The following is a 27,751-nucleotide window of genomic DNA, read 5'->3' as shown; positions in this document are numbered from 1 at the left end:
AATTTTGACCTGGCTCCAGAGTGAACGGGCGACCCGGTATGCTGGGTCTCATTAGTGACGTTCTTAAGACATTCTTGCAGGATAGTTAAGCATTATGTACAGCACAATATGACCCCTTCAGCCCATGATGTTGTGCCGACCTATATAAACCTACTCCAGTATCAGAAAATCGTAGTGGGATTAAAACACACGAATAAGAGTGTGGGAAAATGCGCGCACAATTTAATTAAACAACTGAATTAAAGCACACTTCAAAAGTTGTTTTACCTGATGGCAAGAATGCACCCAACTAAATTTAAGTCTGTCATCTTTATTGTTATTTGGTTCAATGATTTGATCTGCTCCATTATCCTCCTGCTGTTGGATGTAGGGCATATTTTTGTTTACCCCCACCTGCAGTGTGAAGGGCTAGGGTGAGGTATGGGAACGTACCGGAGAGAGAGGCTAGAATCCAGTGTATAGACAAAGCATTCACTGTCTGCGAGTATATTACGTCACTCAGGACGTCACTGCTGGAGGGTAGGTCTCCCTTTGCTCCAAAATACCGGGTAGACAAGGTGAAAGGGTGCACCTTGGCCCTACCAGTATTTCAAAACGGGTTGCTCGTATGTCAATTTAATAGGTTGCCAATGTGAAAAGGCCTAAATTTGATTCACCAGTTACAGTCTGAAATGACTTTAGTTGTGCTTTTCCTTTCATCAGTTTTATTTTATTTTCAAAACTTACTTTGCTTTGGTCATTTTTTAAAATGACTTCTACAGCACTTTAGCAATATTGTTGATCCATTGTGGATAGTTCTTTAAATGAGCAGCAAGACACCAGTACAGACCATCTGTACATAATAGTTTATTGAACAAAGTTAGGCCACTTTGATCTTCATGCCCAAGTGCTCTTAGCTATTGGACAAAGATCTAAACTTGGGACTAATTTATAACATTACAGTACAGGCCCTTCAGCCCATGATGTTGTGCCAACCTAAATAAACCTACTTTCCACCCATAAACCCATTTTTGTCTATCCTTGTGCCTGTCTAAGAGTCTTTTAAATGTCCCTATTACAACAGCCATCATCACCCTGGCAATGTAGTCCTGGCATCCACTACTATGTCATAAAAGAAAGTACCCACAATATCTCCCCTAAACTTTCCTCCACCTCATCTTATACAGATGTCCTCTGGTATTTGCGACTGTCGCCGGACAAAAAGGTACTGGCTGTCCACTCTCTCTCTGCCTCTCAGAATCTTGTGGCCCACTATTAAAGCACCTCTCATCCTTCTTCGCTCCAGAAAAAAGCCCTAGTTTTGTCAAAACATAATCTCCAATCCAAGCAACATCCTTTTAATCTCCTCTGTATCCTCTCCAAAGCTTCCACATCACCTAGAACGGAACACAATACTCCAAGTGTGGTCTAACCAGAGCTTTGTACAGCTGCAACATTACCTCATGATTCTTGAACTCAATCTCCTGACTAAAGAATGCTTATGGTATGCTGGCTTTCAATAACTACCCTATCATGTGTGGTAACCTTGAGAGATCATTGGATTTGGATCCTCTATTCTTCCACACTGTTAAGAATCTTGCCTTCACCCATGTGCTCCACCTTCAGGTTGGACCTTCCAAAATGCACCTCTTCATACTTATCTGCATTGACCTCCAACTGCCAAGTTCTTGCCCAACTGTGCATCCTGTCTATATCTTCTTGTAACCTCCAATCCACAATACCTCCATTCGTCTGGTCATCAGCTAACTTACTCATTCCTCTACTTATTTGTCCAGGTCATTTATAAAAATCACAGAGTGGGGGTCCTAGAATAGAGCCCTGCAGAACTTCAGATGTACTGATCTGGAGCAAAATACATTCCATCTCCTTCTACTTTCTGCACTCCAGCTAATTCTGAATCCACACACCTATGCCTCATGACTTCCTGAATGAGACCACCATGGGGGATCTTGTCAAATGCCTTAGTAAAATCCATATACACCTACTTCAATTTCCTTTGTTACTTCCTTTAACCCCCTCACAAACCCATGCTGACTATCCCTGAGAAGACTCTCCTACTCTAAATACTTGGATATCCTAGTCCCAAGAATCCTCTCCAATAATTTGCCCATTATTAATATTGTATAAATTAATAATGCTAAATGTTTTTGTTATCTAGGACAATAAAACCTCTGGTATCCGGCATCCACAGGGATTGGTAAATGCTAGATTTGCAAATTTTCTGGTTGCTTGAGACTCACCTTTAAAATGCCTATTGCACCAGCATTAAGAATAAACTGTTCAAAAGACAAACATATAATATACTTGTACTGAACAAACTTCACTTGCATGAATTACATAAACCTTAAAAAATTTGACTTTATTTTTTAGTTACATTCTTTGTAAATATTCAACCTTCGCTGCATCTCCACGGAGCTGCTCGAAAGAAAGACAATAACATTATAGATAATTAACACCCTACCCCCTCCCAAGTTTACAGAAAACACCTTACTAATATACTGATAAAGACTCTTACTAACCAGTGAATGAACAGCATCAACCAGGACTTCATCCTGGGCGATGCCATTTCATTCAAACAGCTGCTACAAGTAAAGCACGACCAAGGCACTGTTCTGGCTGAATATTTGCTCCTATATTCACTAAAGGATTATGGTTTCCTCAGAGAACATTTACTTTTACAATTTTAACCTTTATTTTTTATATTCATTATTCATCTTAAAACGTATTTATTTCTTTTTTTCAGCCAGTTGATTGAATGCTGGCAAATGTGCAGATACACAAGTAATTAAACTAGCCGTTATTGATTTTTGTTTTATAACAGGGTTCGCAGCAGCAGTAACCAGAATCTTTAGAAACCCACTTTATCCTTGACTTTCACCATCTGGAATGAATTTTAGAAAACTGGATGCAAGTGAGCAAAAAAGACTCAGTGTATCTTTATATTTCAGTTTTAATTGAGGACTTGGTGATAAATCTATATTTAGACAATTGTAATAAAGTGAGTATAGTTTGCTTTTATATAAATGGTGTTGTAAATCAAAGCATTTAATCTTTCTGACTTACCTAACTGCATTTTGTAAATGGCCATAATTCCTCATTCTTCCAAAGTTCAGTCAAAGGTTATTTCAGGTAAATATAGCTTTTAGGCTTGAAAACTTTGTACTAAAATATCCTGTGGTGCTAAGGTAAGGGAGGAAAGTTGGTATATAAAGATGTCTATTTTTAAGAATGTAAATGAGTAAAATTTAAATTCTGTATAACTGCTGTTGTACCATGATTTGTATCACTTATTATATTGCACAATTTTAATTCAATTAACTTTATTTGCAAACGGTGGGGGAATTAGTTATATGGAGCAGGGATGCTCCCAAATTTACTTTGTGGTGTTTTAGCCAATTAAAGTTGCCATAAAACTCAAGGCTTGTATTCATAAATTGGGGCACAACAAGCACTTGGGCCACAATTTTGCCATTGTGCTAAAAAAAACTATTGCACTTTAGTGTTTCTTGCAACATTATGAAAAATGAGAATGACTCTGCAAGAGTCATTTTCATGGATTGGCATTTATGCCACTCAGTGTTGATATTCATAGTCACAGATCAACAATTATATGCAACTGCTTTAACTCAAGTAAATTTATGTCTTTATGCAGGCTGTTTTATCCCACAGGAACTCTTGCACAATTTTTTTATTGTATTCAAGTTTAAATAAATATGTTAAAAGTATTACATGTCTGTATGTGGTTCTTTCAAAATGCATCACATCCTTTATTTGGTACCTTTGCCACTTGCTATGTCTTTCCCATGCGTGAATTAAATATGCTGAAAATTGGTCATGTACATTTATTTTAATTTAAAATGCACAAAAGTATGGTTAGAGAGTTAAAATTGATTAATACCAGCAAAAGGTTTCTCAAGAAAAATTATAAATCTCCAGGTACGGACATATCAACGTTCATTTTGCAGCCACTGCAAGTGACTGTTAACTTCCCGAGAGATTTGTTCAATGATGTCAAACAGCACATCACGGCCCATTAACCTAACAACTCCTTAGCATTGCCTTTAGCCATACTTTCAACATGTCGCAGTAGGGGTTGGGTTGACTGTGTTCCCAGCACCTCTAAACTAATTGCATTGCAATTAAATCTCACCACATAGTGCTTTCAATAAGTGTAAAATAAAACAATGTAAAAAGTTAATGGACCTGTTCATTTATGGAAGATGTGAAGTTTCATTAAAAACATTCTTTAGTTATGACCAACTTACAGAATTGGCTGTTTTAATTCCAGCATTAAAATATACACCTTGCCTTCTGTGCCAAAACCAATTAAGCCATTTAAATGATTGCTTACCATATCTTATTCTGCAATTCCTATTCCAATTCAAAAAATAATTTTCTCCCTAAATTTTCAATACATTTCCAAATTGTTACTTTAAATGAAATCACCTTTTTGATTCAGCAGTTTTGTGAATATCAGATAATATCTTGGAGAAACTATTCAGGCAAGTTCACCAACTACTGATGATAATTAATTCATCATGTTCTTAAATTTAAGTGCATCAACCCTTGGATTAAGAGAAGGATTAACTGATGCATTGTTTCAGTTTAGTAGATTCTTCAACCATCTGCAATGCCTTTAATTGCTACAGGTTGAATACCCCTTATCCAAAATCCAAACCTTTGTTCGTCCGTGGTCCCATAAGGAATACGTAATCGAGTTCAGAAATCCAATCAGAGAACAGGACGCAGTGGACACGAGTAGTGCATTATTGAGTGTAGATTTTTCAGTACATGTCAGCTTCATTTAGTTTGTGCCTATGTAAATATTTGTATAGTAATGTGAATGCATGCATCTTTAAATCTGAGTGAATGAGTGCATTTTTTAAAATGGTGTTCCAAAATTTGAAACACTTCTGGTCTCTTGCATTTCGGATAAGGGATACTCAACCTGTGCAACTAAAGTAGATTTTGTAAAAAAGAATTCATGTCTTCAGAAGCAAATGAAATTAAACAGCTGCAAATATCAGAAGGTTCAAAATAATTCTGACTTTGATAATTAATTAACTTAATGTGTTACCCTTATCTAAGTGATTCAGCTAGGAAATTATAAAACCCTTTGGGGGGGGGAAAAAGTTACTGTATTGCAGTCATGGCTTTTTGGAGGAGTTGCAGCATTATTGGATAAACTGAAGCAAATTCTTTCCCTTCTCTTGCTCGTACTGATTGAACATAAGCTTCAAGGGCGCCCCTGTAAGAAAGAGAGAATATCTTAATCCAATCATCACCAGAAAGTCATTTCAAATGACACATCAGAAGACAACTGTGAAGTTCCAAAAATTCACAACCTTCTAAGATAAACAAAATTTGTGTCAGTGTGATCCCTTATTTTAAAATAGTGATTCGAAGTTCTAGATTCTCATCCAATTTTCTCCACATTGACCCCATTGTAATTTCTCAGTAAGTTTCAATAATACTCTCACTTTTATAAACCTCAGTGGTTGTAAGCCTAACTTGTACTGCCATTCCTCATTAGACAACCGAAGTAATTGTTCCAACAAATTAATATTGTCAAATAAAATGATGATTACACACAATACTCCTGATGTGATTTCTTTCCTACTGACTGTATAAAAAGACCAAAAATTATTAGGATTTCAGTCCGTAGCCCCCAATGAGAATAGCTGATTTAGATTATGCTTCCAAAAAAGTGCTAAATTCTTCATTGCTCAACCTACCCATATCCCTTTGTGTCCTTGTATTCTCTCCTTAATTTACCTTCCTCTCTTTATCATCAACAAAATTAGTATCCAAACTCTGTCTTCAGCCAAGTCATTTATCTAAATTTTAAAATGTTCAGATCTGCCACACTTGTCCTGTTTGCCAGCCAGTTTTTGTATATAAATGCTCAAAAAGAATTAAAATGCTTCCTACAGCACATTTCACTTTCTGCAATAATCTTTGCAATGCCTCGTCAAGCATCTTCTGGCAATCTCAGTAATTGGTCTCCATGTAAAAAGGCTAATTAGTAACTAGAAATTGTATTACCTGATGAGAATTAGTCTATCCTTTTCTGATGGATGGTCATCAAGCCACTGAGAATATCGTGCCACAGACCATTCTGCCCTCTGCAATGGTTTCACAGCTGTTAATTATTGAATTAAAAAGCTATAGTTTTAAACTATGTACAATATACACATTTAATAAATGTTATTTTAATGACTGAGTCAATAGAATCATAGGACACTACAGCACAGAAACAGACCCCTTTGGCCCTTCTAGTCTGTGCTGGACCTTTTTTTTTGCCTAGCCCACTGACTTGCACCCAGTCTACAGCCCTCCATACCTCTCCAAATTCTTCTTAAATGTTAAAACTGAGCCCATATTCACCACCTCAGCTGAAAGATCTATTCTGTATGAAGAGGTTCCCCCTCATGTTCTCCTAAACATTTCCCCTTTCACTCTTAACCCATGTCCTCTGGTTTGTATCTCACCTACCCTCAGTGGAAAAAACTTATCTACATACGGTCTTATCCTCCTCATAATTTTAAATATAGAGGTATCTCCACTCATTCTTCTACGCTCCAGGGAATAAAGTCCACACCTGTTTAAGCTTTCCCTGCAACTCAGTTCGTCCAGGCAATATCCTAGTACATCTTCTCTGAACTCTTCCTTATTGATATCTTTCCTGTAGTTAAGTGACCAAAACTGTACACAATACTCCAAATTTGGCCTCACCAATATACAACCTTAGCATAACATCCCAGCTCCAAAACTCAGTATCTTGACTTATGAAGGCCAACATGACAAAAGCTCTCTTTACCAAAGCTCTCTGTGACACTACTTTCAAGGAATTATGTATCTGTATTCGCAGGTCCTTGTTCTACTGCACTCCTCAGTGTCTTACCATTTACCGTGTACATCCTTTGTTGGTTTGTCCTTCCAAAATGCAACACCTCACACTTGTCTGCATTAAATTTCATCTGCCATTTTTCCAGCTGGCCCAGATCCCTCTACAAGCTTTGAAAACCTTCTTCACTGTCCAATTAACTCCAATCTTAGTGTCATCTGCAAATTTGCTAATCCAATTTACCACATTATCATCCAGATCACTGACTGATTTCTGAGGCACACCACTAGTCACAGGCCTCCAGTCTGAGAAGCAATCATCCACCACTATTTTCTGGCTTTTCCTGTCCACCATTGTCGAATCCAGTTCACTACTTCATCTGAACCTTCCTGACTAACCTCCCATGTGGGACCTTGTCAAAGGCCTTACTAAAGTCTATGTAGACAACATCCACAGCCTTTCCTTCATCAACCTTCCTGGTAACATCCTCGTAAAATTCTATAAGATTGGTTAAACATGACCGACAATACACAAAGCCATGTTGACTATCCCTAATCAGTTTCTGGCTATCCAAATAATTGTATATCTGACCTCTTAGTACACCTTCTAATGACTTACCTACTACTGACATCAGGCTCACCAGACTATAATTTCCAGAGTTGCTTTTGGAACTTTTTTTCAAAAAATGTCAGCTACCCTCCAATCCTCCGGCACCACACTTATGGCTAAGGACATTTTAAATATTTCTGCCAGAGCCCCTGCAATTACTATGCTAGTCACCCTCAATGTCTGAGGGAATACCTTGTAAGGCCCTGGGGATTTAGCCATTCTTATTTGCTTTAAAACAGCAAACACTTCCTCCTCTTTAATCTGTATAGGTTCCATGACCTCACTGCTTGTCTTTCTTACTTCCCATGCCTCTGTGTCTGTTTTCTGAGTGAATACTGATGAAAAAAGACATTTGAGATCTCCCCCAACTCTTTTGGCTTCATATAAAGCCGACCACCAATTTTTTTCCCCTTACTATCTTTTTGCTCTTAATGTACCTGTAGAAACCCTTAGGATTTTTCTTCACCTTTTCTGCTAAAACAACCTCATGCCTTTTTTGTTGCCTTCCTGATTCTTCAAGTTTTTCTTGCATGTTTTATACTCCATTTGCTTCTCATTGCCTATACCTGTTATATCCCTCTCTCTCCTTCTGAAGTCAGTATGTGGAAAATTAAAATCTCCTATCACAACCTTAAGTTTTTTGCAGCTGTCTGCTATCTCTCTAGATTTGCTCCTCCAATTGTTCTTGACTATTGGGAGGTCTATAAATCAACCCCATGAGTGTGGTCATAGCTTTCCCGTTCCTCAGCTCCACCCATTTAGTCTCAGTAGATGAGCCTTCTGGTCTAGCCTTCCTGAGCTATTTTCCTTGGCGAGCAAACCCACTCCTCCCCCTTTCATCCACCCGTTCCAGATCCCAAAAATAGCTTGAAAACCAAGATTCCCAATGCCTCCTAACCTTGTCTTTAATCATGACAGGAACATACTAACTATAACTCTCAAAATTTCACCTTTGAAGGTCTTCCACATACCCCTCACATCCTTGCCTTCTCGTTTCCTCAAAATTACCCTTTTTCCAATTTAGAATGTCAACCCAAGGCCCAGTCTTATCCTTCTCCATAATTTTCTTGAAACTAATGGCATTATGATCACTGGACCCAAAATGTTCCCTTACACATACTTCTGTCACTTGTTTCGTCTTGTTCTCTAAAAGGAGAATTGTTACCTCCATTTATAGATTTAGAAAATTTGACAAACTCTAAGCCATCCAGCCCTCAATATGTGGAAAATTAAAATCCCCTACTATCCCCCGTTCTATTGTGCCTGAAGCAATGGAAGCCAGGAACATTGAGCTGCCAATCCTGCAACCAAGTTTCACTAATGGCCACAATGTCATAATTCCACTTGCCAATTGTAATAAGCTCGTCTGCCTTTTCTACAATACTCCTTGCATTGAATTGATGCACTTTAGAACCCATGACTTTTCACAGTGCATGCAATTTTTGCATCATCTTCTCCTTCCTCCACTCCTCTATCTGCTCTGGCGCCCTGGTTCCCATTCCCCTACAAATCTAGTTGAAACTCACCAGAGCCAGAGCAGCACAAGCAAACCTACCCACAAGGATATTAGTCTCCCTCCAGTTCAGATGCAACCGTCCCATCAGAACTGATCCCACCTTCCCTGGAAGAGAGCCCAGTGATCCAGGAACCCGAAGCCCTCCCTCCTGCACCATGTCTTTACCCACGGGTTAAGTTGCATTATCTTCCTATTTCTAACCTCACCAGCACGTGGCATGGGTAGCAATCCTGAGATCTCAACCCTGGGCAACTCTGGGGAAACCTAGTGCCCAACTCCCTGAACTCTCCTTGCAGGACCTCCTCACCCTTCCTATCCATGTCATTGGTCCCTATATGAACCACAGCATCTGGCTGCTCACCCTCCCTCCTGAGAAAACAGTGAACCTGATCTGAGATATCTCAGACCCTGGCACCAGGGAGGTAACATACCGTCCAGGATGCTCAACCTCTTCCACAGAACCTTTTTAAGAATCCTCTATCACTACAGCTCACCTCTTCTCCTCCCATCCCTTGTGGAGGCCTGATCCTTGTGGCCTCTACCTGTTAGATTATTCCACCACCACCACCCCCCACCCCCCAAACAGTATCCAAAATGGGATACTTCTTATTGAGGGGAATGGCCACAAATGTATCCTTGCATAATCCAAATTAAAACTTCAAATGTATTAGTGGACACAGTATTATAAAATACATAGCTGCATTATTTTGTTATAACATTAAGAGAAAAAAAATAGAACAAGCTTAAATAAATACCTGGTGAGGTGACTTTAAGTCAGTTGGTGCTCTGGTGAAGAGAAAATGAAGAATGGTGCTGTATGGAATAATATCCCCAGCAGCTGGACTATTAGCAATATGTTCACTTGTTTGGAAGAGCATTGGCCTGTGAGGTACATATTAGATTTAAACAAAATATGGACAAATTACTTGAAGTTGCACAGGATGTAATATTAGCTGAATTTCCACAGTTGCCCAGGACACATCTGTTGCTACTGATATTGGTGATTCTCTGTCGTCCTTCATACCTCACTCTTTACTATAAATATAGCAAATCTCTGAAACAACTTATACTGACACCTGCCACAGAAATAGTCTTGTGTTTTTTTTTTCAGAACGGAAGTACCCCTTCCCCACAACCTTAACCAAATTGTACGTAATAATCTGCATTCTCCAGTGAAATTTCAGTTACTTGCACTTTTTCAGTCAACTTAATGATCCAAACAGCCTTAATGTTTGTTGCCAAGCAACAGCTCAGTGGTGCCATTATTACCTTTGAATCAAAGTTGTAGGTTTTTCTTGCATTGTGACGACTTGAACAAGTATCGAATAGGACACCTTCCTGCTCTTCTGAGAATGAGCTGCTTTTTGAATGCAATTTCAAACCAAAGCTGTGTCTACCGCACCACAGACATAGAAGGGATAACAAATTCCAGAGTATTTCTACTACAATCTTGGCCGGTTTTTTAATTTGCATTGAACTTTGCTAAAAACAAAGGTGATCTGGCCATATGGCCATGGCATGGACAAATATTTCAATGACATTTTGTCAGAAATAATGTTTATGCTTTAATTCAATTGTCTTAATTCCTCACTAAATCCTATTGGTGTCTGAAGGTATGACCACTCGCATTCATGATATATTCTTATGCAGATTTTTTTTTGTGCACTGCTTCTTTTCCCAGGACATTCCTTGATTCTACATTCCATATGCTTTATTGTTAACCAGAGAAACAAAACAATGATTTATAGAAGTTATAGATTCCAAAGTTTGTCTCGACATAATGGCCCTCAATGAAAACCCACCACCCTCTCGGAATTCATGTTTCTCACACATCACGTACATCCAGCGCACATGGCCTCCTACGGATAATAGTCTGTGCAAAATTATTCCATCAGGCAGGAAAGGCACTGGTTTTAAAAACTAAATGTTCGTGAAAAAGTAAGTTTAGAGAAGACTGGAATTATTTGCTGCAAATAGATGAACCATTCAAGTTATGAAATACACATACATAGATGGAACATTATAAGCCATGAAAAACTGACATAATTAATTCACACACCTTTAGCTTATGAATTATGCAAAAGTCTTTCTTGAAGTAAATGCAACTGACCTGAATGACCTTAACAATCGGTAAGATTTTCCTAAATCCGACACTCTTCTGCAAAGTGGAGCTACAGCTAATTCCATCTGTAATATTGCAAGATACAAGTTCAAACAAAATGCAAGTTTTGTTAGTTCTCTGGATAATGTTGCTCGATGGAAAAAAAATATCAGATCTTAGATCTGTTCAAGTTGCAAGGGAAAATACAGTGAAAGGACAAGAAGAAAATATACAAACTTCTCCAGTGGGACCTTAGCTCTGTGGAAATCATACAAGCAAGAGATCACCTTGCTCTTGGACATTATGGTGAATAACATCTGGCAATACAAAGGCTAACAGTGTGGAAGGACAAGAGGAATAACTTTTTAGTGAGAGACCTGATGAAAGGAATAACTGAGATGCTGACAAAGGCCCCATTAACTACCAAGGTGAAAACTCAACTGTAGGAAACTCTGGACTGAGAAAAAAAACACATTTTTGTGGATATACAGACCCTTCCGGCCGATAAGCCCATGCTGAGCAAATACCCCAATTAACCTACAATGCTGGTATGTTTTGAAGTGAGGAAACCAGAACATCCAGAAGAAACCCATGCAGATACAGGGAGTACGTACAGACAGTGCTGGATTCGAACCTGCATCGCTGTCACTGTAATAGTGTTGCACTAACCACTAGGCCAATCGTTCTGCCCCAAGATGCTTGGAATTTTAGCTCATTTTAATAGTTTCCCCTTCAGTTTATTCGTGTACGCAAACATTTGTCTCTTTATATTTACATTTCTTACACTGAAATTAGATTTTAATTTTCATATTTCAAAATATAAATCAACGAGGAAGAAATAAAACCACATTAGTTGTTTGTTCTTACTTGTGCAAAATCTGCAGCCAATCTCATTTTTCCTCCTTCACCTAATGGTCTCAAAAGACTTGCATTCCGAATAAATAGTTGAATAGCTCTCTGTGCAATATTTTCGGTGCTGTCGTAAATGAAGTCCACGCATTCAAAGTTCTTAAAGTAGTCATTCATGATACGTGATATGAAACCTTGTAATTCTTTCATGTAAAGAGAGCATGGCACTTCTGGCTTCCCAGACAAAGACCTGAATAAATTAATGTAAGTTGTAACATTTGTAACCATGTAACCAATAATCAACCTCATCCCTATTAAATACAATCAAAGCTATTTTAATAATGCTTTCTTAAATTTAGAAGCATTTTATAATCAAGATCCCTCTTTCCTAACAACCTCAACTCACATATTTTACATCATTCTAAACTAGGTGCATTCTCATTTTAGGCTCTCATCTGTTATTTCCACTCAAACAATTGATTTGGCAATGCACTCATTTATTGATATTTTACATCTCACAAGGTTTGAGGTCTTCGTAGAAGCTTTGAGCTCCGATCAAAGCTTCCTCAAGTGTATCATTTGTTCCTTCATGTTTAATCAAACACTACTGCTCTCACATTCCGCCCCATCCACTATGCATCAACATCATTGCTGAACTTCCGTGTTCTCTCCAGCACCACTTCTCACCTTTCATTTTCATAATAATTCCAGCCAAACATCACAAGTGACACTGAAACACTTTAGAACGCCTTGATGTGTCAAAGGCTCTATCATTCTAATTTATTTCAGATCTCTCCAATGCTTCTTTAATCTTTTTTAATCATGAAGGAAAGCTAATCAACTTTTAATATGTTTACTGCAAGTTTCAAGGAGTTTATTCTTTATAAACATTAAAAGACAAGACAAACAATATTTCAGTATGAGAAAGGAGACTACAAGAATGGTAGCGATTCTTCTGAGGTTGCATAAAGATACCATCCAGAAAGATTGCTGATGTCCTTTCATTTGTTGTTAACTTGGCCAGTTTGAAATCAGCATTGTTGGGGTGGGGTTGACAAAAGACGAGCATAATTGACAGAGCTCTACCATTATTCTAGCACACAATCAACAATGAGTGGGAAAGCCTGGACTGTGATTTTGTCATAAGTTGAATAATGAATTATTTATCAAGTGAACATGAACAGTGAGAAAGAATATTTACATTTACAAAAGGATCCAAGTTAGTAGGCCATTAATGACAAATGGAATCTAACTGACAATTGTGAGGATGTGAGTGCAAGTCAATCCACAGTAGGATTTGCTCGGTGAATGACAGGGTCCTGAAGAATGTTGTAGAACAGAAAAACCTGGGGCTGCAGGTACATGGTTCCCTGAAAGTAAAGGCTCAGGTGGACAAGGTAGTGAAGAAGCCATTTGGTACACTTACCTTCATTAGGCAGGGTATGAAGTATAGAAGTTGGGATTCAGCTGTCCAAGGTGATGGCGGGACCATACAGTGCATTTTGTACCACAGTACTGAGTGCTTATCGGTTTTCCCAGCTAATGGGAGTAAATCCATGAATTGGAAGGGCTACAGAGGAGATTTACCAAGTTGCTGCCAGGTCTGGATGGTTTGAGTTAGAGAGAGAGGTTAGATAGGTTGGATATCTACTTCCTAAAGTGAAGTAAGCTGAGGGGTGATCTTACAGAGATTTATAAAATCACAAGGGGCGTGAATGTACACAGTCTTTTTCTCCCAGGGTAGATGGTTTTAGAACTAGAGGGCATAGGTTTAAGGTGAGAGGGGAAAGAGGAACCCAAGACTGGCATCGAGAACAAGGTGTCATAGGAAGCTGTAAAAGCAACCACAATTACAACATTCCAAAGACATTTGGACAGATTTATGGTAGAAAGGATTTGGACCAAATTTGAATGGCAGAGATTAATTGGACCAGAGGCACCTGTAGATTGAGAACTAACATCACTGAGGGCAAGCAGGTAGAAAACTGTCTGCCTAAAGCTCTTGGGATAAAGATAGGTTTCTGTATAATAAGGAGCACCAACCCCACTCATAATTCAAGAGCCAACAAATGTCTTTGTAATAATTACCCTGCAAAATCTTCTTGGTGCATGGTGATAATAATGGCTTCAACTGAATCTTCAACAGAGTTAAGCAATGGATGTACTGCACTTCCCATAAGTGCTTGAACTGTCTGAGAAAGAAAGATGCAAGATTAAAATCAGTAGTCAATATCAACAAGAATTTTTTTTTAATTGTTGATTTGGGTCATCTCTGTTTCCAGTACTTAATTAATTGACAAGTTAATTATGTGCTAAAATTAAACATTGATTTGTTAAATGAAAATAATGTTTAATGTATTATATATTGAATTTTTTTTATTAATATGTCGTCTACATTTCTCCTCAGAAGTCCACCTTAAAATTCTTAATTTTAGAAGTATATAAATTTGTCCTCTTAAGTATGTTTTCATCACATCCCATAAAATAAATTTATTATTAACCAAATTAGAATTATTCTCAAAAAAAATTTGTATTTGCCTTCTGACAAAAATCACAAAAGTCTGGTCTTTTTAAATAGCATTGATTGTGTTAAATCTCCTTCTATAAACTGATTCTTCATTATCCGACAGTCATTAACAAAGGGGAATAATCCGATAAAATTTTTGCTCTATAATCAACTTGAATATTAAAAATAAATCTATCCTCAAATAAGATCACATCTATTTGTATAAAATGAATAATCTCTCCTGGATGGATTCTTCTCCATGTGTCTATTAAATTCAAATCATTCACTAATGTCAAATTTCCTTTTGCTGCCTTTGCCCTTGTTATGACTCTAGTTGATCCATCTAAAACTGGATCTAAACAAAAGTTAAAATCCCCATCTATTAATATGCTTCTGTCAAGTTGAGAAATTTAAAAAAAAATACATTTTTCATCATTCACATTTGGCGTGTCCATAACTCCGAAAAAAATTGACAATGTACAATAACATATCTCCCTGCAGGGTCAGTTACTACATTCTGTATCTTAACCAGAAGGGTCTTCTTTATCAAAATTGCCACTCCCCTTGCTTTTGAATTAAACGAGGAAGCTGTAACATACGCCACCCAATCTCTTGTTAATTTCTGATGCTCCATTTCAATTAAAATGAGTCTCTTGTAAGAAAGATATATCTACTCTCATAATTTTTTTTTTTTTTTTCTTTGGCTTGGCTTCGCGGACGAAGATTTATGGAGGGGGTAAAAAGTCCACGTCAGCTGCAGGCTCGTTTGTGGCTGACAAGTCCGATAATACATTACAAACATATAACAGAGAAAGTAATAATGAGAACTAAACAGAGATACTATAAGCTAGGTGAAAAGGCCCATAAGGTCCTCTCTTGGCAGTTGAAAGCAGAGCAAGTCTCAAGATCAATTAATGCAATTAAGACAGATCCGAATGTGACTACAAACAAACCTCAAAGAAATTAACAAAGTTTTTAAGCAATTTTATTCAAGTTATAAGAATCAGAGTTACAAACAGATTATATTAAAATACAAAATTTTCTGTCACAAATAAGATTATCAAGGTTATGTTTGGAAAAGCAAGAGGAGCTGAATGCCCCTTTCACCCTAACAGAGGAGAGGGAGGCATTGAGCTCATTACAAAGCAATCAATCTCTGGGAGAGATTGGTTTTCCACCCCAGTTTTATCAAGAATTTAAGGATTTGTTGATACCTCCTTTTATAGAGGCATTAGCCACACTCACCGGAAAACATTTTCAACACTGATAACAACAGTAATACCAAAATAAGATGGGGATCCTTTAAAACCATCATCATATAGACATATTTCATTGTTAAATGCAGATTATAAGATAATTGCAAAAATTTTAGTAAATAGCCTGATTACATTTTTACCAAAGCTGATAAATATGGATCAGACAGGGTTTGTAAACAAAAGTCTACGGAAAATCTAACTAGACTACTTAGTATAATACATTTGGCACAAAAGAGGGAAAATTTAAGTGTGGCAGTGGTCTTAGATGCAGAAAAGGTACTTGATAGATTAGAATGGGATCATTTGTTTAAGGTGTTGGAAAGATTTGGGTTGGTACAGATATTCGCAAATTGGATCAGAGCTAAAGTTATAACAAATGGGCAGGTTTCTGCATCATTTCAGTTAACTAGATCTCATAGACAAGGATGTCCATTATCACCAGCTTTATTTATTCTAGTGATAGAACCACTTGCAGAATTAACTCGATCTGATATTAAGGGATTTACTGTTAATCGAGAGGAATAGAAGATTAATTTATTTGCTGATGATGTTTTGATTTATTTGACAGAACCAGTAGGTTTGATACATAAATTATATTTAAGATTGGAGAAGTACAGGAAAGTGTCAGGTTATAAAATAAATTGGGACAAAAGTGAAATTATGCCCCTCATCGGAGAGGATTATACTCAGTGCCACAGAGATACCCAATTTAAATGGCCAGTGAATTGAATAAAATATTTATGGATAAGGGCAGATAATAACTTTAAAAATTATATAAATTGAATTATTCACCTTTACTTAATAAAATTGGAGAAGATTTGAATAAGTGGATGGCATTGCGAATAACATTATTGGGCAGTTAACTGTGTTAAAATATACATTTCCTAGAGTACAGTATCTTTTTCAAACATTACCACTGTTACCACAAAAATATTTTTCAAGAATGAAATAAATATAAGAATGTTTCTTTGGATGTCGAGGGTTTCTTTAGATAAATTAACATGGAAATTTGAGTTAGGAAGCCTACAGCTTCCAAATTTTAAAAATTATTAGAAGGTGGCTCAAATAAGGTTTCTTGCTTCATTTTTTGGAGAGAGAAAAGGTGGCATGGATTAAAATATAAATTGATAAAATAGGAGAGAGAATACTAAAAGATTTTGTATATAAATGGGAACTGAAATTAATATCTGATGAGAGGGAAACCTTTTTTAAATGAAAGATTTGATTAATACTTGGAATAAGAAAAACACTGAAATTGGAATGAGAGGGGTTGTTTTATCTAAAATGCCTCTGACTTAAAATCGACTTATTCCATTTACAATGGATAATCAATTTTTAAATATTTTGTCTCATAAAGGAATTAGTTATGAAGGAGAAAATTTAATGTAATTTGAACAATAAAAAATAAATACAGGATACCAGACAATATACTTTTTGTTATTATCAACTAAGGGCATATTTAAGAGAAAAAATGGGTCCAGCAATGTTATGACCGAAATGTAGTGACATGGAAATGTTGATTCGTGATAGACATACTGCATGGTAATAGGCCATTTTGGCTCTCGAGTCCGTGCTGCCCAATTAACCTGTGCATTTTGAACAGTGGGAGGAAACCGGAGTCCCTGGGGAAAACCACGCAGACATGGAGAAAACATACAAACTCCTTACAGATAGTGCGGGATTCAAACCCAAGTCAAGAACACTGATGCTTGTAAAGGCTATGGTAACCTTGCCACCCTAAAAAAAATTTAGACATATAACCATATAACCATTTACGGGGCGGAAACAGGCCATGTTGGCCTTTCGAGTCTGCGCCGGTTCACTGATTTTGTGCGCCCTCTAATGGTCATATAGTATAGTTACAGGTCATTTCGACCCACGGCCCATGCCACCCAATTAACCTACACTTCCTAAAGTTTTCAGCAAAACCATTCAAAGTAGAGGAAAACAACTGTAATAATATAAAAAGTGAACTAAGACTGCAGGACTCCGCAGGTCAGAGAGCATCCATGAATAGAAATGGTCACTATTCATGAATGCTATCTGACCTGCAGAGATAGGATCAGGTTGGGACCTTTTATTCAATATCAAAAACAACACCATCTTGCAAGCCATCCCATTCTACTTCAGATAATTTCTGATGATAAGAACTAGAACTTGAGAGATTTTGCATTTCCCACCCAAGGAACAATGTCTTCTCTCTAAAGTATTTTTTGTTAAAACTAATCAACTGCAGAGTAGAACACCTCCATTAACGTGAACTTCACTGTACTTTTTAACCTACTCTATTACTTCAAAGGAATATTATCTCTGAATGGCTCTGTGCTAAATTGTCTGATGGCAATTGAATGGCCATGGATATTTTATTATTTGGGGCATTTGATTACAGTAAAAGCCTAATAATGATGTAGAATTTCCCTGGAGACCCTTTGAATTCGCCTCCGTGATTTTGTTGGAAAACAGTGATAAATCAAGTCAGTGTAGTTTTGATATTGCACAATGCCAATAGCAGAGCAAGGTTTCACTCAAATGCCAAAATAAGCAGGAAATAAGAATTTTTCAGTTTTTTTTCCATGAGTAGAGAAGATAAAATGATAATGATAGAACCAATTTACCTCCAATGCCATTTTGACTGTTTGTTCAGCAGATAAAGGCAAAGAACTCAGGGTAGACAGCACCTAGAAAAGCAAACAATTGATGTCTCATACTTGTATGTGGAATGTTTTCCAAAACAAAATTCTCTCAGAATTTGCCTTCCTCAAATGAAAGTGTCAATTTCTTTGCATCTTTTATGGCGCCAGACATTAATATATACATACACACACACACATATATATAATATATAGCCTATTTTGTCATTTCCTGTCATATTTTCAGTCTAGTAGGGTATTGCCCACAAGGCAAGCTGCTTTGGTCATATAGTATAGTTACAGGTCCAAGTATGCCGAGACTAAGGGCAAGTGCGTTGTAAACATTGTCTTAGGCCTGGACATGCTTAGTCAGCATTGATGCAGACAAACTATAAAATAAGTTCACATATACAGATGCTGTGCATTACATTGACTATAGATTGAACGCATGTTGATGCACATGTTCTTTAGGCAATAGCATAGTGAGTGCACTTAAAACAATTATTGTCTTCCAGAAGATTCAATAAAACAGAAATGTCTTGTCAATGTTGCAACAGCTGCAATACATTCTGTTACATTTGTGGCAAGTTTACGCTTAATGCTAAATTAAAGAATTTAATGCTTCTCCAACTTCTGACATGATGCAACAAATCTGAAATTATATTTATGTTCAGCATGAAGTTGCCTATCATAATCCCAAATTATTTTTCAGGAAGCAAACCTTTTGAAAAATAATTGTTGTTCAGTGATATTTCTTAAACATTACAATAGTACCTGCCTCAACTACTTCCTCCAGCAATTTGTTCCATACACTTATGTAAAAATGTTCCCCAGCATTACTTAGGTGAATATACATATTCTCAACTGCCCTCAAATCCACTGATGTCTATAATCGTGAAAATGCTTTGGCTTAAAAAGTGAAAACTCAACATGATCTTCAAGTGTTCATCATCCTTTTAATGAGGGATCTTCCATTTTTCCCCACATTGTAATGCCATCTATCTCAGCTCCTGAACAGTGGTGGAATTGTAAACCTGAAACAAACTTCAGTGAAGCTTGAGCCAGAAATCCACGTGAGGACATGACAACAGGTAAAAATCCAAACATTTGTGTAAAACTTGGTAAAGGAGGTGGAAATGACAGTGGTGGGGCAGGAATTGGCCTTTGAATTTTTTTTTTAATTCCTTACATCAAATTTATCTAAAGGTTTACAGAAAATAAACTTTAAAATTAAGGAATATTGAAGCTGGTATATGTTATTTTACCAAATATCTGTTCCACCTGCTGAACAATGTGCCAAGGACATTTCTTAATTTTTTTTCTTTTGTTCATCATTGTTTTTAATAACTCATCAATAACCAGTAAAATCCTCACCTTCAGCACTGACTGATGCAATTTGTATAATGAATTCACTACTGCAACATTCCTTCTCTGTCCTTCTGTTAAAGGACCAATCACTTGACTTGCATCACCTTGAGTTGACAGCTGTGAAAAAATTAAAAGTCCTTAAAGGTCATTTGAAGTACATTAAGTGGGATATGTTTTTCTCCAACATAAATATACCAAAGGCAGTGATCCTGTGAAGACTCAAAAGTTTTGTCAACATTTTGCCCTCTTTGCTCTCTTCAGGAGGTGTAGAAGATCCAGTTTTATTTAAAAAAGGAAATATTTTGCTCATCAATATTTTAAAACATTGAAATAATATTTCAAGAATATAGAGAGAGGTGTTCGGGACCTGTTTAAGTTTAGTTAATTAATTTATCCACAATGAGAAAGAAAACTGCATGGTAATAAAGAAAGAATTCTTCTTTCTTTTCTTTTTTCTTTGGCTTGGCTTCGCGGACGAAGATTTATAGAGGGGTATGTCCACGTCTGCTGCAGGCTCGATTGTGACTGACAAGTCCGATGCGGGACAGGCAGACACGGTTGCAGCGGTTGCAAGGGAAAATTGGTTGGTTGGGGTTGGGTTTTTCCTCCTTTGTCTTTTGTCAGTGAGGTGGGCTCTGCGGTCTTCTTCAAAGGAGGTTGCTGCCTGCCGAACTGTGAGGCGCCAAGATGCACGGTTGGAGGCGATATCAGCCCACTGGCGGTGGTCAATGTGGCAGGCACCAAGAGATTTCTTTAAGCAGTCCTTGTACCTCTTCTTTGGTGCACCTCTGTCTCGGTGGCCAGTGGAGAGCTCGCCATAGAACACGATCTTGGGAAGGCGATGATCCTCCCAGCGCAGTTGGGTCTTCAGCAGCATGGATTCGATGCTTGTGGACTCTGCCAGCTCGAGTACTTCGATGTTGGTGATGAAGTCATTCCAATGAATGTTGAGGATGGAGCGGAGACAGCGCTGATGGAAGCGTTCTAGGAGCCGTAGGTGATGCCGGTAGAGGACCCACGATTCAGAACCGAACAGGAGCGTGGGTATGACAACGGCTCTGTACACGCTGATCTTTGTGTGTTTCTTCAGGTGGTTGTTTTTCCAGACTTTTTTATGTAGTCTTCCAAAGGCGCTATTTGCCTTGGCGAGTCTGTTGTCTATCTCTTTGTCGATCCTTGCATCAGATGAAATGGTGCAGTCGAAGTAGGTAAACTGGTTGACCGTTTTTGAGTTCTGTGTGCCCGATGGAGATGTGGGGAGGCTGGTGGTCATGGTGGGGAGCTGGCTGATGGAGGACCTCAGTTTTCTTCAGGCTGACTTCCGGGCCAAACATTTTGGTAGTTTCTGCAAAACAGGACGTCATGCGCTGGAGAGCTGGCTCTGAATGGGCAATTAAAGCGGCATCGTCTGCAAAGAGTAGTTCACGGACAAGTTGCTCTTGTGTCTTGGTGTGAGCTTGCAGGCGCTTCAGATTGAAGAGACTGTCATCCATGCGGTACCGGATGTAAACAGCGTCTTCATTGTTGAGGTCTTTATTGGTTTGTTTCAGCATCATGCTGAAGAAGATAGTAAAGAGGGTTGGTGCGAGGACGCAGCTTTGCTTCATGCCATTGTCAATGGAGAAGGGTTCAGAGAGCTCATTGCTGTATCTGACCCGACCTTGTTGGTTTTCGTGCAGTTGGATAACCATGTTGAGAAATTTGGGGGGGCATCCGAGGCGCTCTAGTATTTGCCAAAGCCCTTTCCTGCTCACGGTGTCGAAGGCTTTGGTGAGCTCAACAAAGGTGATGTAGAGTCCTTTGATTTGTTCTCTGCACTTTTCTTGGAGCTGTCTGAGGGCAAAGACCATGTCAATAGTTCCTCTGTTTGCGCGAAAGCCGCACTGTGATTCTGGGAGAATATTCTCGGCGACACTAGGTATTATTCTATTTAGGAGAATCCTAGCGAAGATTTTGCCTGCAATGGAGAGCAGCGTGGTTCCCCTGTAGTTTGAGCAGAATGAAAGAATTTAATGAAAGAATTAAATAGTTGTTAAAAACCTATCTAAGGAAAAAGTTTGATCAGATCTTGAGTTAAACAAGCCTCTGGTGCTATTAAAGTTCACCATTGTCATGAACTGCTGCAAATCCACAGACTAACCTTAACAGGCTCATAAAATCATTAGGGACCCCTACACATAGCATCTTGCAGCTCCTCCCAAAAGGAAAGACATACAGAAGTATTAGAATCAGAACCTCCAGGCTGAGAAACAGCTTCAGTGAAACTATTGAATGACAATTAAATTACTCATTCAATCCACCAGAGACTCTAATATTTATTTATTTTTAAATACAGAATGTATTACACATAAATCGCTTGTAAATATGTATGCTACATATGCATGTTTTTACACCAAGGACTGAAGAACACTGTTTTGGCCAGTTGTACTAATACAAGTGTATGATAATAATAAACAAACTTAAATCCTATACTTTGATCAATGGCATAAAGTACACTATCAGTTTTAATATCATCTCCAATCTTCTTAAACAGAGCCCCAAAAGCTGTCCAAATGATATTTATCTAAACAAGGCCTTTAATTAATCCTACTGTGTACATTGTAATATAGGCTGTTTGGCTTACAGAAATTTGTCCTGACAGGATTTACAAATCACTATTCAAAAATTTGAAATTCAGTATGAAATACCGTCTTACAGAATTTGAGTGCAAAAAAAACCTTTTTTTGCAAAACGACAATTTATAATTGGAAATTTTGATAACATCTGTTTTCTCGAAATGGTACTGCACTGGTAACCAAATGTCTGGCTTGTAGATTGGAATCACAAGTTTAAATCCTACCAAAGGAATATTTCAAAATAAAAATCAAATAAAAAGATGACTAATCTCCAGACTGTCAGAAAAACACATCCATAATGAAAGAATTACACTATCCTTACCTCGTCTTGTTTCCGTTCTGGTGACTCTTAATTACCCTCTGACGTGATCTTGGTTTAGGAGGGATTAAACCTACTAGAAATGGCTAGGTCCCACGAGCGAATAAAATGTCCATCTGACTCCATATATCACTAGATTTGGCACAGATCTGGCATAGATCATTCACCCTTTGCTCAGTATTCTGCTTTTTTTTATTTTAATTTAATCCTCAACACAAATATCATCCATTCCCAATAAAATGAAATGTCCCAATGGTCAGATCTTACTTTTTGAAAGTTTAATTCCTATAAGCGATGCTGCGTTGAAACTGACCAATAAATATTCAATTTTTTAAAAGTTTTATGATTTGGAAATCAATAATAGAGGCAAATGATCAAGTTTGAGACACCAAGCACTTAACAATCCATTGAGAACTTTATAGCCTTACATAATTTTGTAATGGAGGACTAACCCTGATGATGCCATGCCATACTTACAAGTTGTTCAGATTTTACTCCAAATAATTGAACAGTTTTAGCAACATTCTTTGCAACAGCCAGACTCAGGTTTGGATCAACAGAAGCCACATTAAATTCACTGAAAAGAAATAGCAATATATTAAAATAAATTCTACATCTAAATTATTTAATTGCAAGTGAAATGCATCTTTTACATCTTAGAAGCATGTTTAATTGCATGTTGAACTTTGTAAAAGTGCCTTTGTTATCACAATCTGAAGAAACCCATACATCCCAACATACATATTTCTCATAGTTCCTTGAAATTATTTACATTAGCTCAGCTCTGTAGAAATGCACCTGGCCCAGATAAAGTACCCAGCTGAGTGCTAAAAACCTGTGCTGACCAACTGGCAAATATTTCCATGGATATCTTCAACCTCTCACTCCAGCAGGGTGAGGTACCCACTGGTTTTAAAAGGCTTCAATTGGAGCCCAAGAGTGTGGTAACCTGCCAAAATGACTATCGACCAGTGGCACTCACATTCACAGTGACGAAGTGTTTAGGCATGTCAGCTCCTGAGTGGCCACATGAATCTTTTCCAATTTGCCTACCATAGCGTAACAGGATAAGTTAATAAAATGTATGTTTAAAAGGGGGGAAATAAGATTAAGTAGCTTAGGTCACTTTTCACAAGCAAGGACGAGGACAGAAACAAAAAGTGGAGAGAGAGGGGGGGGGGGAAAGAAAAAAAAAGCTGCTGCAGTCAGTGAAAAGCCTATTAAAGACTCCATTTCCAGACGGGTTTTGAGTTCCGAGTTCAGCCTATTCAAAATCTCTGTAGTGGTTGGTTGTTGTGTTTTTTGTGAAATAGGGGAACTCTTTGCAGTAACCTGGAAGAAGGCACGTTTCTTCGGAAAGACACTTCAGTTGCTGATTGAAGGAAATCAGTTTGTGTGTCCAATGAACATCTCTCTGCACCCACCAAAGACCTTCCTGACTGGTAACAACTTAAGGCACCAGAGCCTGTTGAATGTAATGACTGTTTAATTCTGTGCACAGTACTGAAAACTGCCTGATACCAGCGAACTTGGAGAAGTGAACAGTAAATGACTGGACAGTGAAAAAGAACCATCTTGAACACACACACACACACACACACGCACTTAGAATTAGGCAAGAGTTAAGTAACTTAACGGTGATGAGTTAAATATTGATCTTATTAATATGTATTTAGAAAATAAAACCAATTTTGTTTAAGTAGTCATCGTCTTGGTGAATTTCTGCTGCTGGTGGTTTTTGAGTCCTTAGGCCTCGTAACAATGGCAACCTCTACTCTAGATGCCATCTCACTGACTCTACACAAAACCCTGGAACACCTGGATAGCAAAGATGCATTTATCAAGAAGCTCTTTATCGAATACAGTTTGGCATTCAACTGCAACATTCCCTCAGATTCTAATCAGCAAACTCCAAGACTTGGGCCTCAACTGAGCAATTGGGTCTTGGATTTCCTAACCTCCAACCAGATGGCATTAACAATTGACTTCTCTGGCTTTTGTTAAAACCTCCCACCATCTTTCCCAACCTCTTTCCCTAGTTCTGTCACTCCCTTCCCGGTCTCCTTTCGCACACACATGATAGATTCTCACCTCTCCCCTTAATATATCCACTTTTTGTTGGTCTGGATTCCTCCCTTAGCCAGGATTGCCGGAATTCTGAGATTTTCTGATTTTGGTTCACTTTGCTTATTCCTTGAAGGAATATATTCAAGGAATATATCTCCTAAAATGGGGAAAAGTTGAAACGTTGGCAATATAACCAAGTTCCTCCAGCATTTTGATATGGTTTCAGGGGAAAGTGTGCTGACTGGCTATATCAAGATCTGGTTATGGGGCACCAATATCTCTGAGTGAAAAGTCCTACAAAAGGTAATGGTAGCAGCCCAGCTTATCACAGAAAGAACTCTCTCCACCATCACGAAAATATTGTCTCCAGAAAGCAGAAGCAATCATCAAGGATCTACACCACCAGGACAGGCTGCGTTCTCACAGTTGCCATCAGATGCCATAGGACTCTCACCTCCAAGTTCAGTATTAGTTACTACCTTTCCACCATCAGACTCCTGAACAACACTTATTCAGAGACTGTTTGTTATTTATTTCTGAATATTTTATATTTCTGTATTTGCACAGTTTGTTTATATTTCTTTCTTCTTGAATATAGTTTAGTTAACTGTAATTAGAATATCTGCCAAGCCCAAAGGAAAAAGTATCTCAGGGTTGTATGTGATATTATGCACGTAATCTGACAATATATTTGAACGCGAACTAGGCATCATTTCCAACTTATTAAAAACCTTCCTCTAATTGGGCACAGTATTCCCCAAGTGTTGTCTCATCATTGCCATGTACAGTTGCATAAGAGGTCCCAACTTTTGCTCATCAGATCCATCTCATGTTATTTTTGCCCTTCTGATTTCCCCCTTAAGCATATTCCCTAAACTTGCCAGCATTGCCTTGCAATGCTGTGATTGAACCTTTGATAACTAATTTTTAACAACCTTCACTTTCCAGCCATCGTCTCCCAATCACACCCTGCAAGTTCCTGCCTAATGTCTCCAAAATCAACTTTGCCCCATTTTAGGAACTTAATTTATAGATCAGTCCTATCTTTCTCCATTCTATCTTCTAATGAGCTATGATCAATGGACCCAAAGTGCTCACCCACTAACACTTCTGTCACATCCCCAAAGGAGAGGACCAGTCCTTGTCTTAATGGCTCTTGAACACAGAGAAGTGTATTTGATTTCACCACCTTCTCTGACAGCAAATTCCAAATATCAACCACTCTGTTAAAAAAAAACTTACTGCTAAGATTCTTTTTCATTTAAACCCTGAATTGACTCTGCAGGTCCCATCCCTCCTTCGATCTGTGTCATTAACACCAATGTATTCTCTGACCTCTTGCTGTTCTTCCTCTCCTCTTCACAATATTCTTCAGTCTGAGACTTCTGTGAGCCAAGCAACGTACAATTCTGGAGTCTCGCTCTCAGCCTTCCTGGTTTGCTCATTGAGGAATCATCCACCACTTCTCATCTAGACTCTTCTCTTCCCTGCTGTGTAACAAGCCTGGCTGCTGCCATTTTCCATTCTATTTCATGGTGAGGGTGAAATGACCAGAGAGGATTACTGTATTATTGCCTGTCCATCTTTTTGTAACTACAGGGTAATCTATTAAACCTTTCCTGCATCTTAATGCTCCAAAGTAAATCCAAGTGTTCTCTGCCATTCATGTTGAGCAAACAGAAAAACCTGCCTCAGCATCTTAGGAGCTGGGGAAGAATTTGTTAAGTCCAAAAGGCATTCTCACAAGGAGCAGAAAGCCAAGAGCACACACAGGCCAGCTTGAAGAACAGTGCAGCAGTCAAGCTGAACATCACCCATGGCTTACTGGCAAGATTTACAGATGGCTCACTTGGCTCTGCATCTGCTGTCCAATGATCAGGCAAATAAAGTGCAGGTAGGATGAAGGGAGAGGTGCAGGTAGGATAAAAGGAGTGGTGCAGGTAGGATGAAGGGAGTGGTGCAGGTAGGATGAAGTGCAGATAGGATGAAGGGAGTGGTGCAGGTAGAATGAAGTGCAGGTAGGATGAAGGGAGTGGTGCAGGTAGAATAAAGTGCAGGTAGGATGAAGGGAGTGGTGCAGGTAGGATGAAGAGGGGTGGTGCACGTAGAATGAAGTGAAGATAGGATGAAGAGAGTGGTGCAGGGAGAATGAAGAGAGTGGTGCAGGTAGGATGAAGTGCAGGTAGAATGAAGGGAGTGGTGTAGTAGAATGAAGGGAGTGGTGCAGGTAGAATGAAGTGCAGGTAGGATGAAGGGAGTGGAGCAGGTAGGATGAAGGGAGTGGTGCAGGTAGAATGAAGTGCAGGTAGGATGAAGGGAGTGGTGCAGGTAGGATGAAGTGCAGGTAGAATGAAGGGAGTGGTGTAGTAGAATGAAGTGCAGGTAGGATGAAGGGAGTGGTGCAGGTAGGATGAAGTGCAGGTAGGATGAAGGGAGTGGTGCAGGTAGGATGAAGGGAGTGGTGCAGGTAGGATGAAGGGAGTGGTGCAGGTAGGATGAAGTGCAGGTAGAATGAAGTGCAGGTAGGATGAAGGGAGTGGTGCAGGTAGAATGAAGTGCAGATAGGATGGAGTGGTGCAGGTAGGATGAAGGGAGTGGTGCAGGTAGGATGAAGTGCAGGTAGGATGAAGGGAGTGGTGCAGGTAGGATGAAGAGGGGTGGTGCACGTAGAATGAAGTGAAGATAGGATGAAGGGAGTGGTGCAGGGAGAATGAAGAGAGTGGTGCAGGTAGGATGAAGTGCAGGTAGGATGAAGGGAGTGGTGCAGGTAGAATTCAGTTAAAAGAAAAAGGCTACAACTTCTTGCACTGTATAAACATGGCTCCTCAGCTCCTCTATGCTACAAAAATTGGAAGGTCAAATAGCCACAAAGCTGTTTATTGGAGAGGACAAATCACTACCCCAGCTCCCACAAATGGGAACCTCATGCACATCTTGATAACAGGCAAAAGATAGCTGAGGATGAGGAAATTATGTTTGTATGGTTGAAAGAAAATCCAAGCGAGAAATAACATAGTGGAGACTTTCTCAATTGAGCTCGTTACAAGAGTTTGGTTCCAACAGCATTT

General features: G+C 38.5%; 2 protein-coding genes across 10 annotated transcripts in view; one reads left to right on the top strand and one right to left on the bottom strand.

Annotated features, from left to right (window-relative positions):
- hbp1 (HMG-box transcription factor 1) overlaps positions 1 to 3,725 on the top strand; it is a 33,178-nt gene extending 29,453 nt beyond the window's left edge. For all 7 annotated transcript variants that reach the window (XM_069909169.1, XM_069909171.1, XM_069909168.1 and 4 more), the window contains one exon: positions 2,822 to 3,725. In XM_069909169.1, the coding sequence (XP_069765270.1) occupies positions 2,822 to 2,839 (18 nt within the window). In that variant the 3' untranslated portion in view covers positions 2,840 to 3,725. The remainder of the gene's footprint in view (positions 1 to 2,821) is intronic.
- Positions 2,339 to 27,751, bottom strand: part of cog5 (component of oligomeric golgi complex 5) — a 95,332-nt gene continuing 69,919 nt past the window's right edge. For 2 of the 3 annotated variants that reach the window (XM_069909161.1, XM_069909164.1), the window contains 10 exons: positions 23,094 to 23,193; positions 19,689 to 19,799; positions 18,300 to 18,362; positions 14,011 to 14,114; positions 11,941 to 12,172; positions 11,083 to 11,159; positions 9,728 to 9,854; positions 6,046 to 6,125; positions 5,138 to 5,248; positions 2,339 to 2,415 (listed from right to left, as the gene is read on the bottom strand). In XM_069909161.1, the coding sequence (XP_069765262.1) occupies positions 2,367 to 2,415; positions 5,138 to 5,248; positions 6,046 to 6,125; positions 9,728 to 9,854; positions 11,083 to 11,159; positions 11,941 to 12,172; positions 14,011 to 14,114; positions 18,300 to 18,362; positions 19,689 to 19,799; positions 23,094 to 23,193 (1,054 nt within the window). In that variant the 3' untranslated portion in view covers positions 2,339 to 2,366. Of the gene's footprint in view, positions 2,416 to 5,137; positions 5,249 to 6,045; positions 6,143 to 9,727; positions 9,855 to 11,082; positions 11,160 to 11,940; positions 12,173 to 14,010; positions 14,115 to 18,299; positions 18,363 to 19,688; positions 19,800 to 23,093; positions 23,194 to 27,751 lie in introns of those variants that run through there. The other variant, XM_069909162.1, reaches the window with a different exon arrangement.

This window comes from Narcine bancroftii, chromosome 13 (genome assembly GCF_036971445.1).
Source record: "Narcine bancroftii isolate sNarBan1 chromosome 13, sNarBan1.hap1, whole genome shotgun sequence".
In the NCBI taxonomy this organism is placed as follows: Eukaryota; Metazoa; Chordata; class Chondrichthyes; order Torpediniformes; family Narcinidae; genus Narcine; species Narcine bancroftii.
Note: the sequence above shows the minus strand (reverse complement) of the source record. Positions and strands in the feature narration are given on the sequence as shown.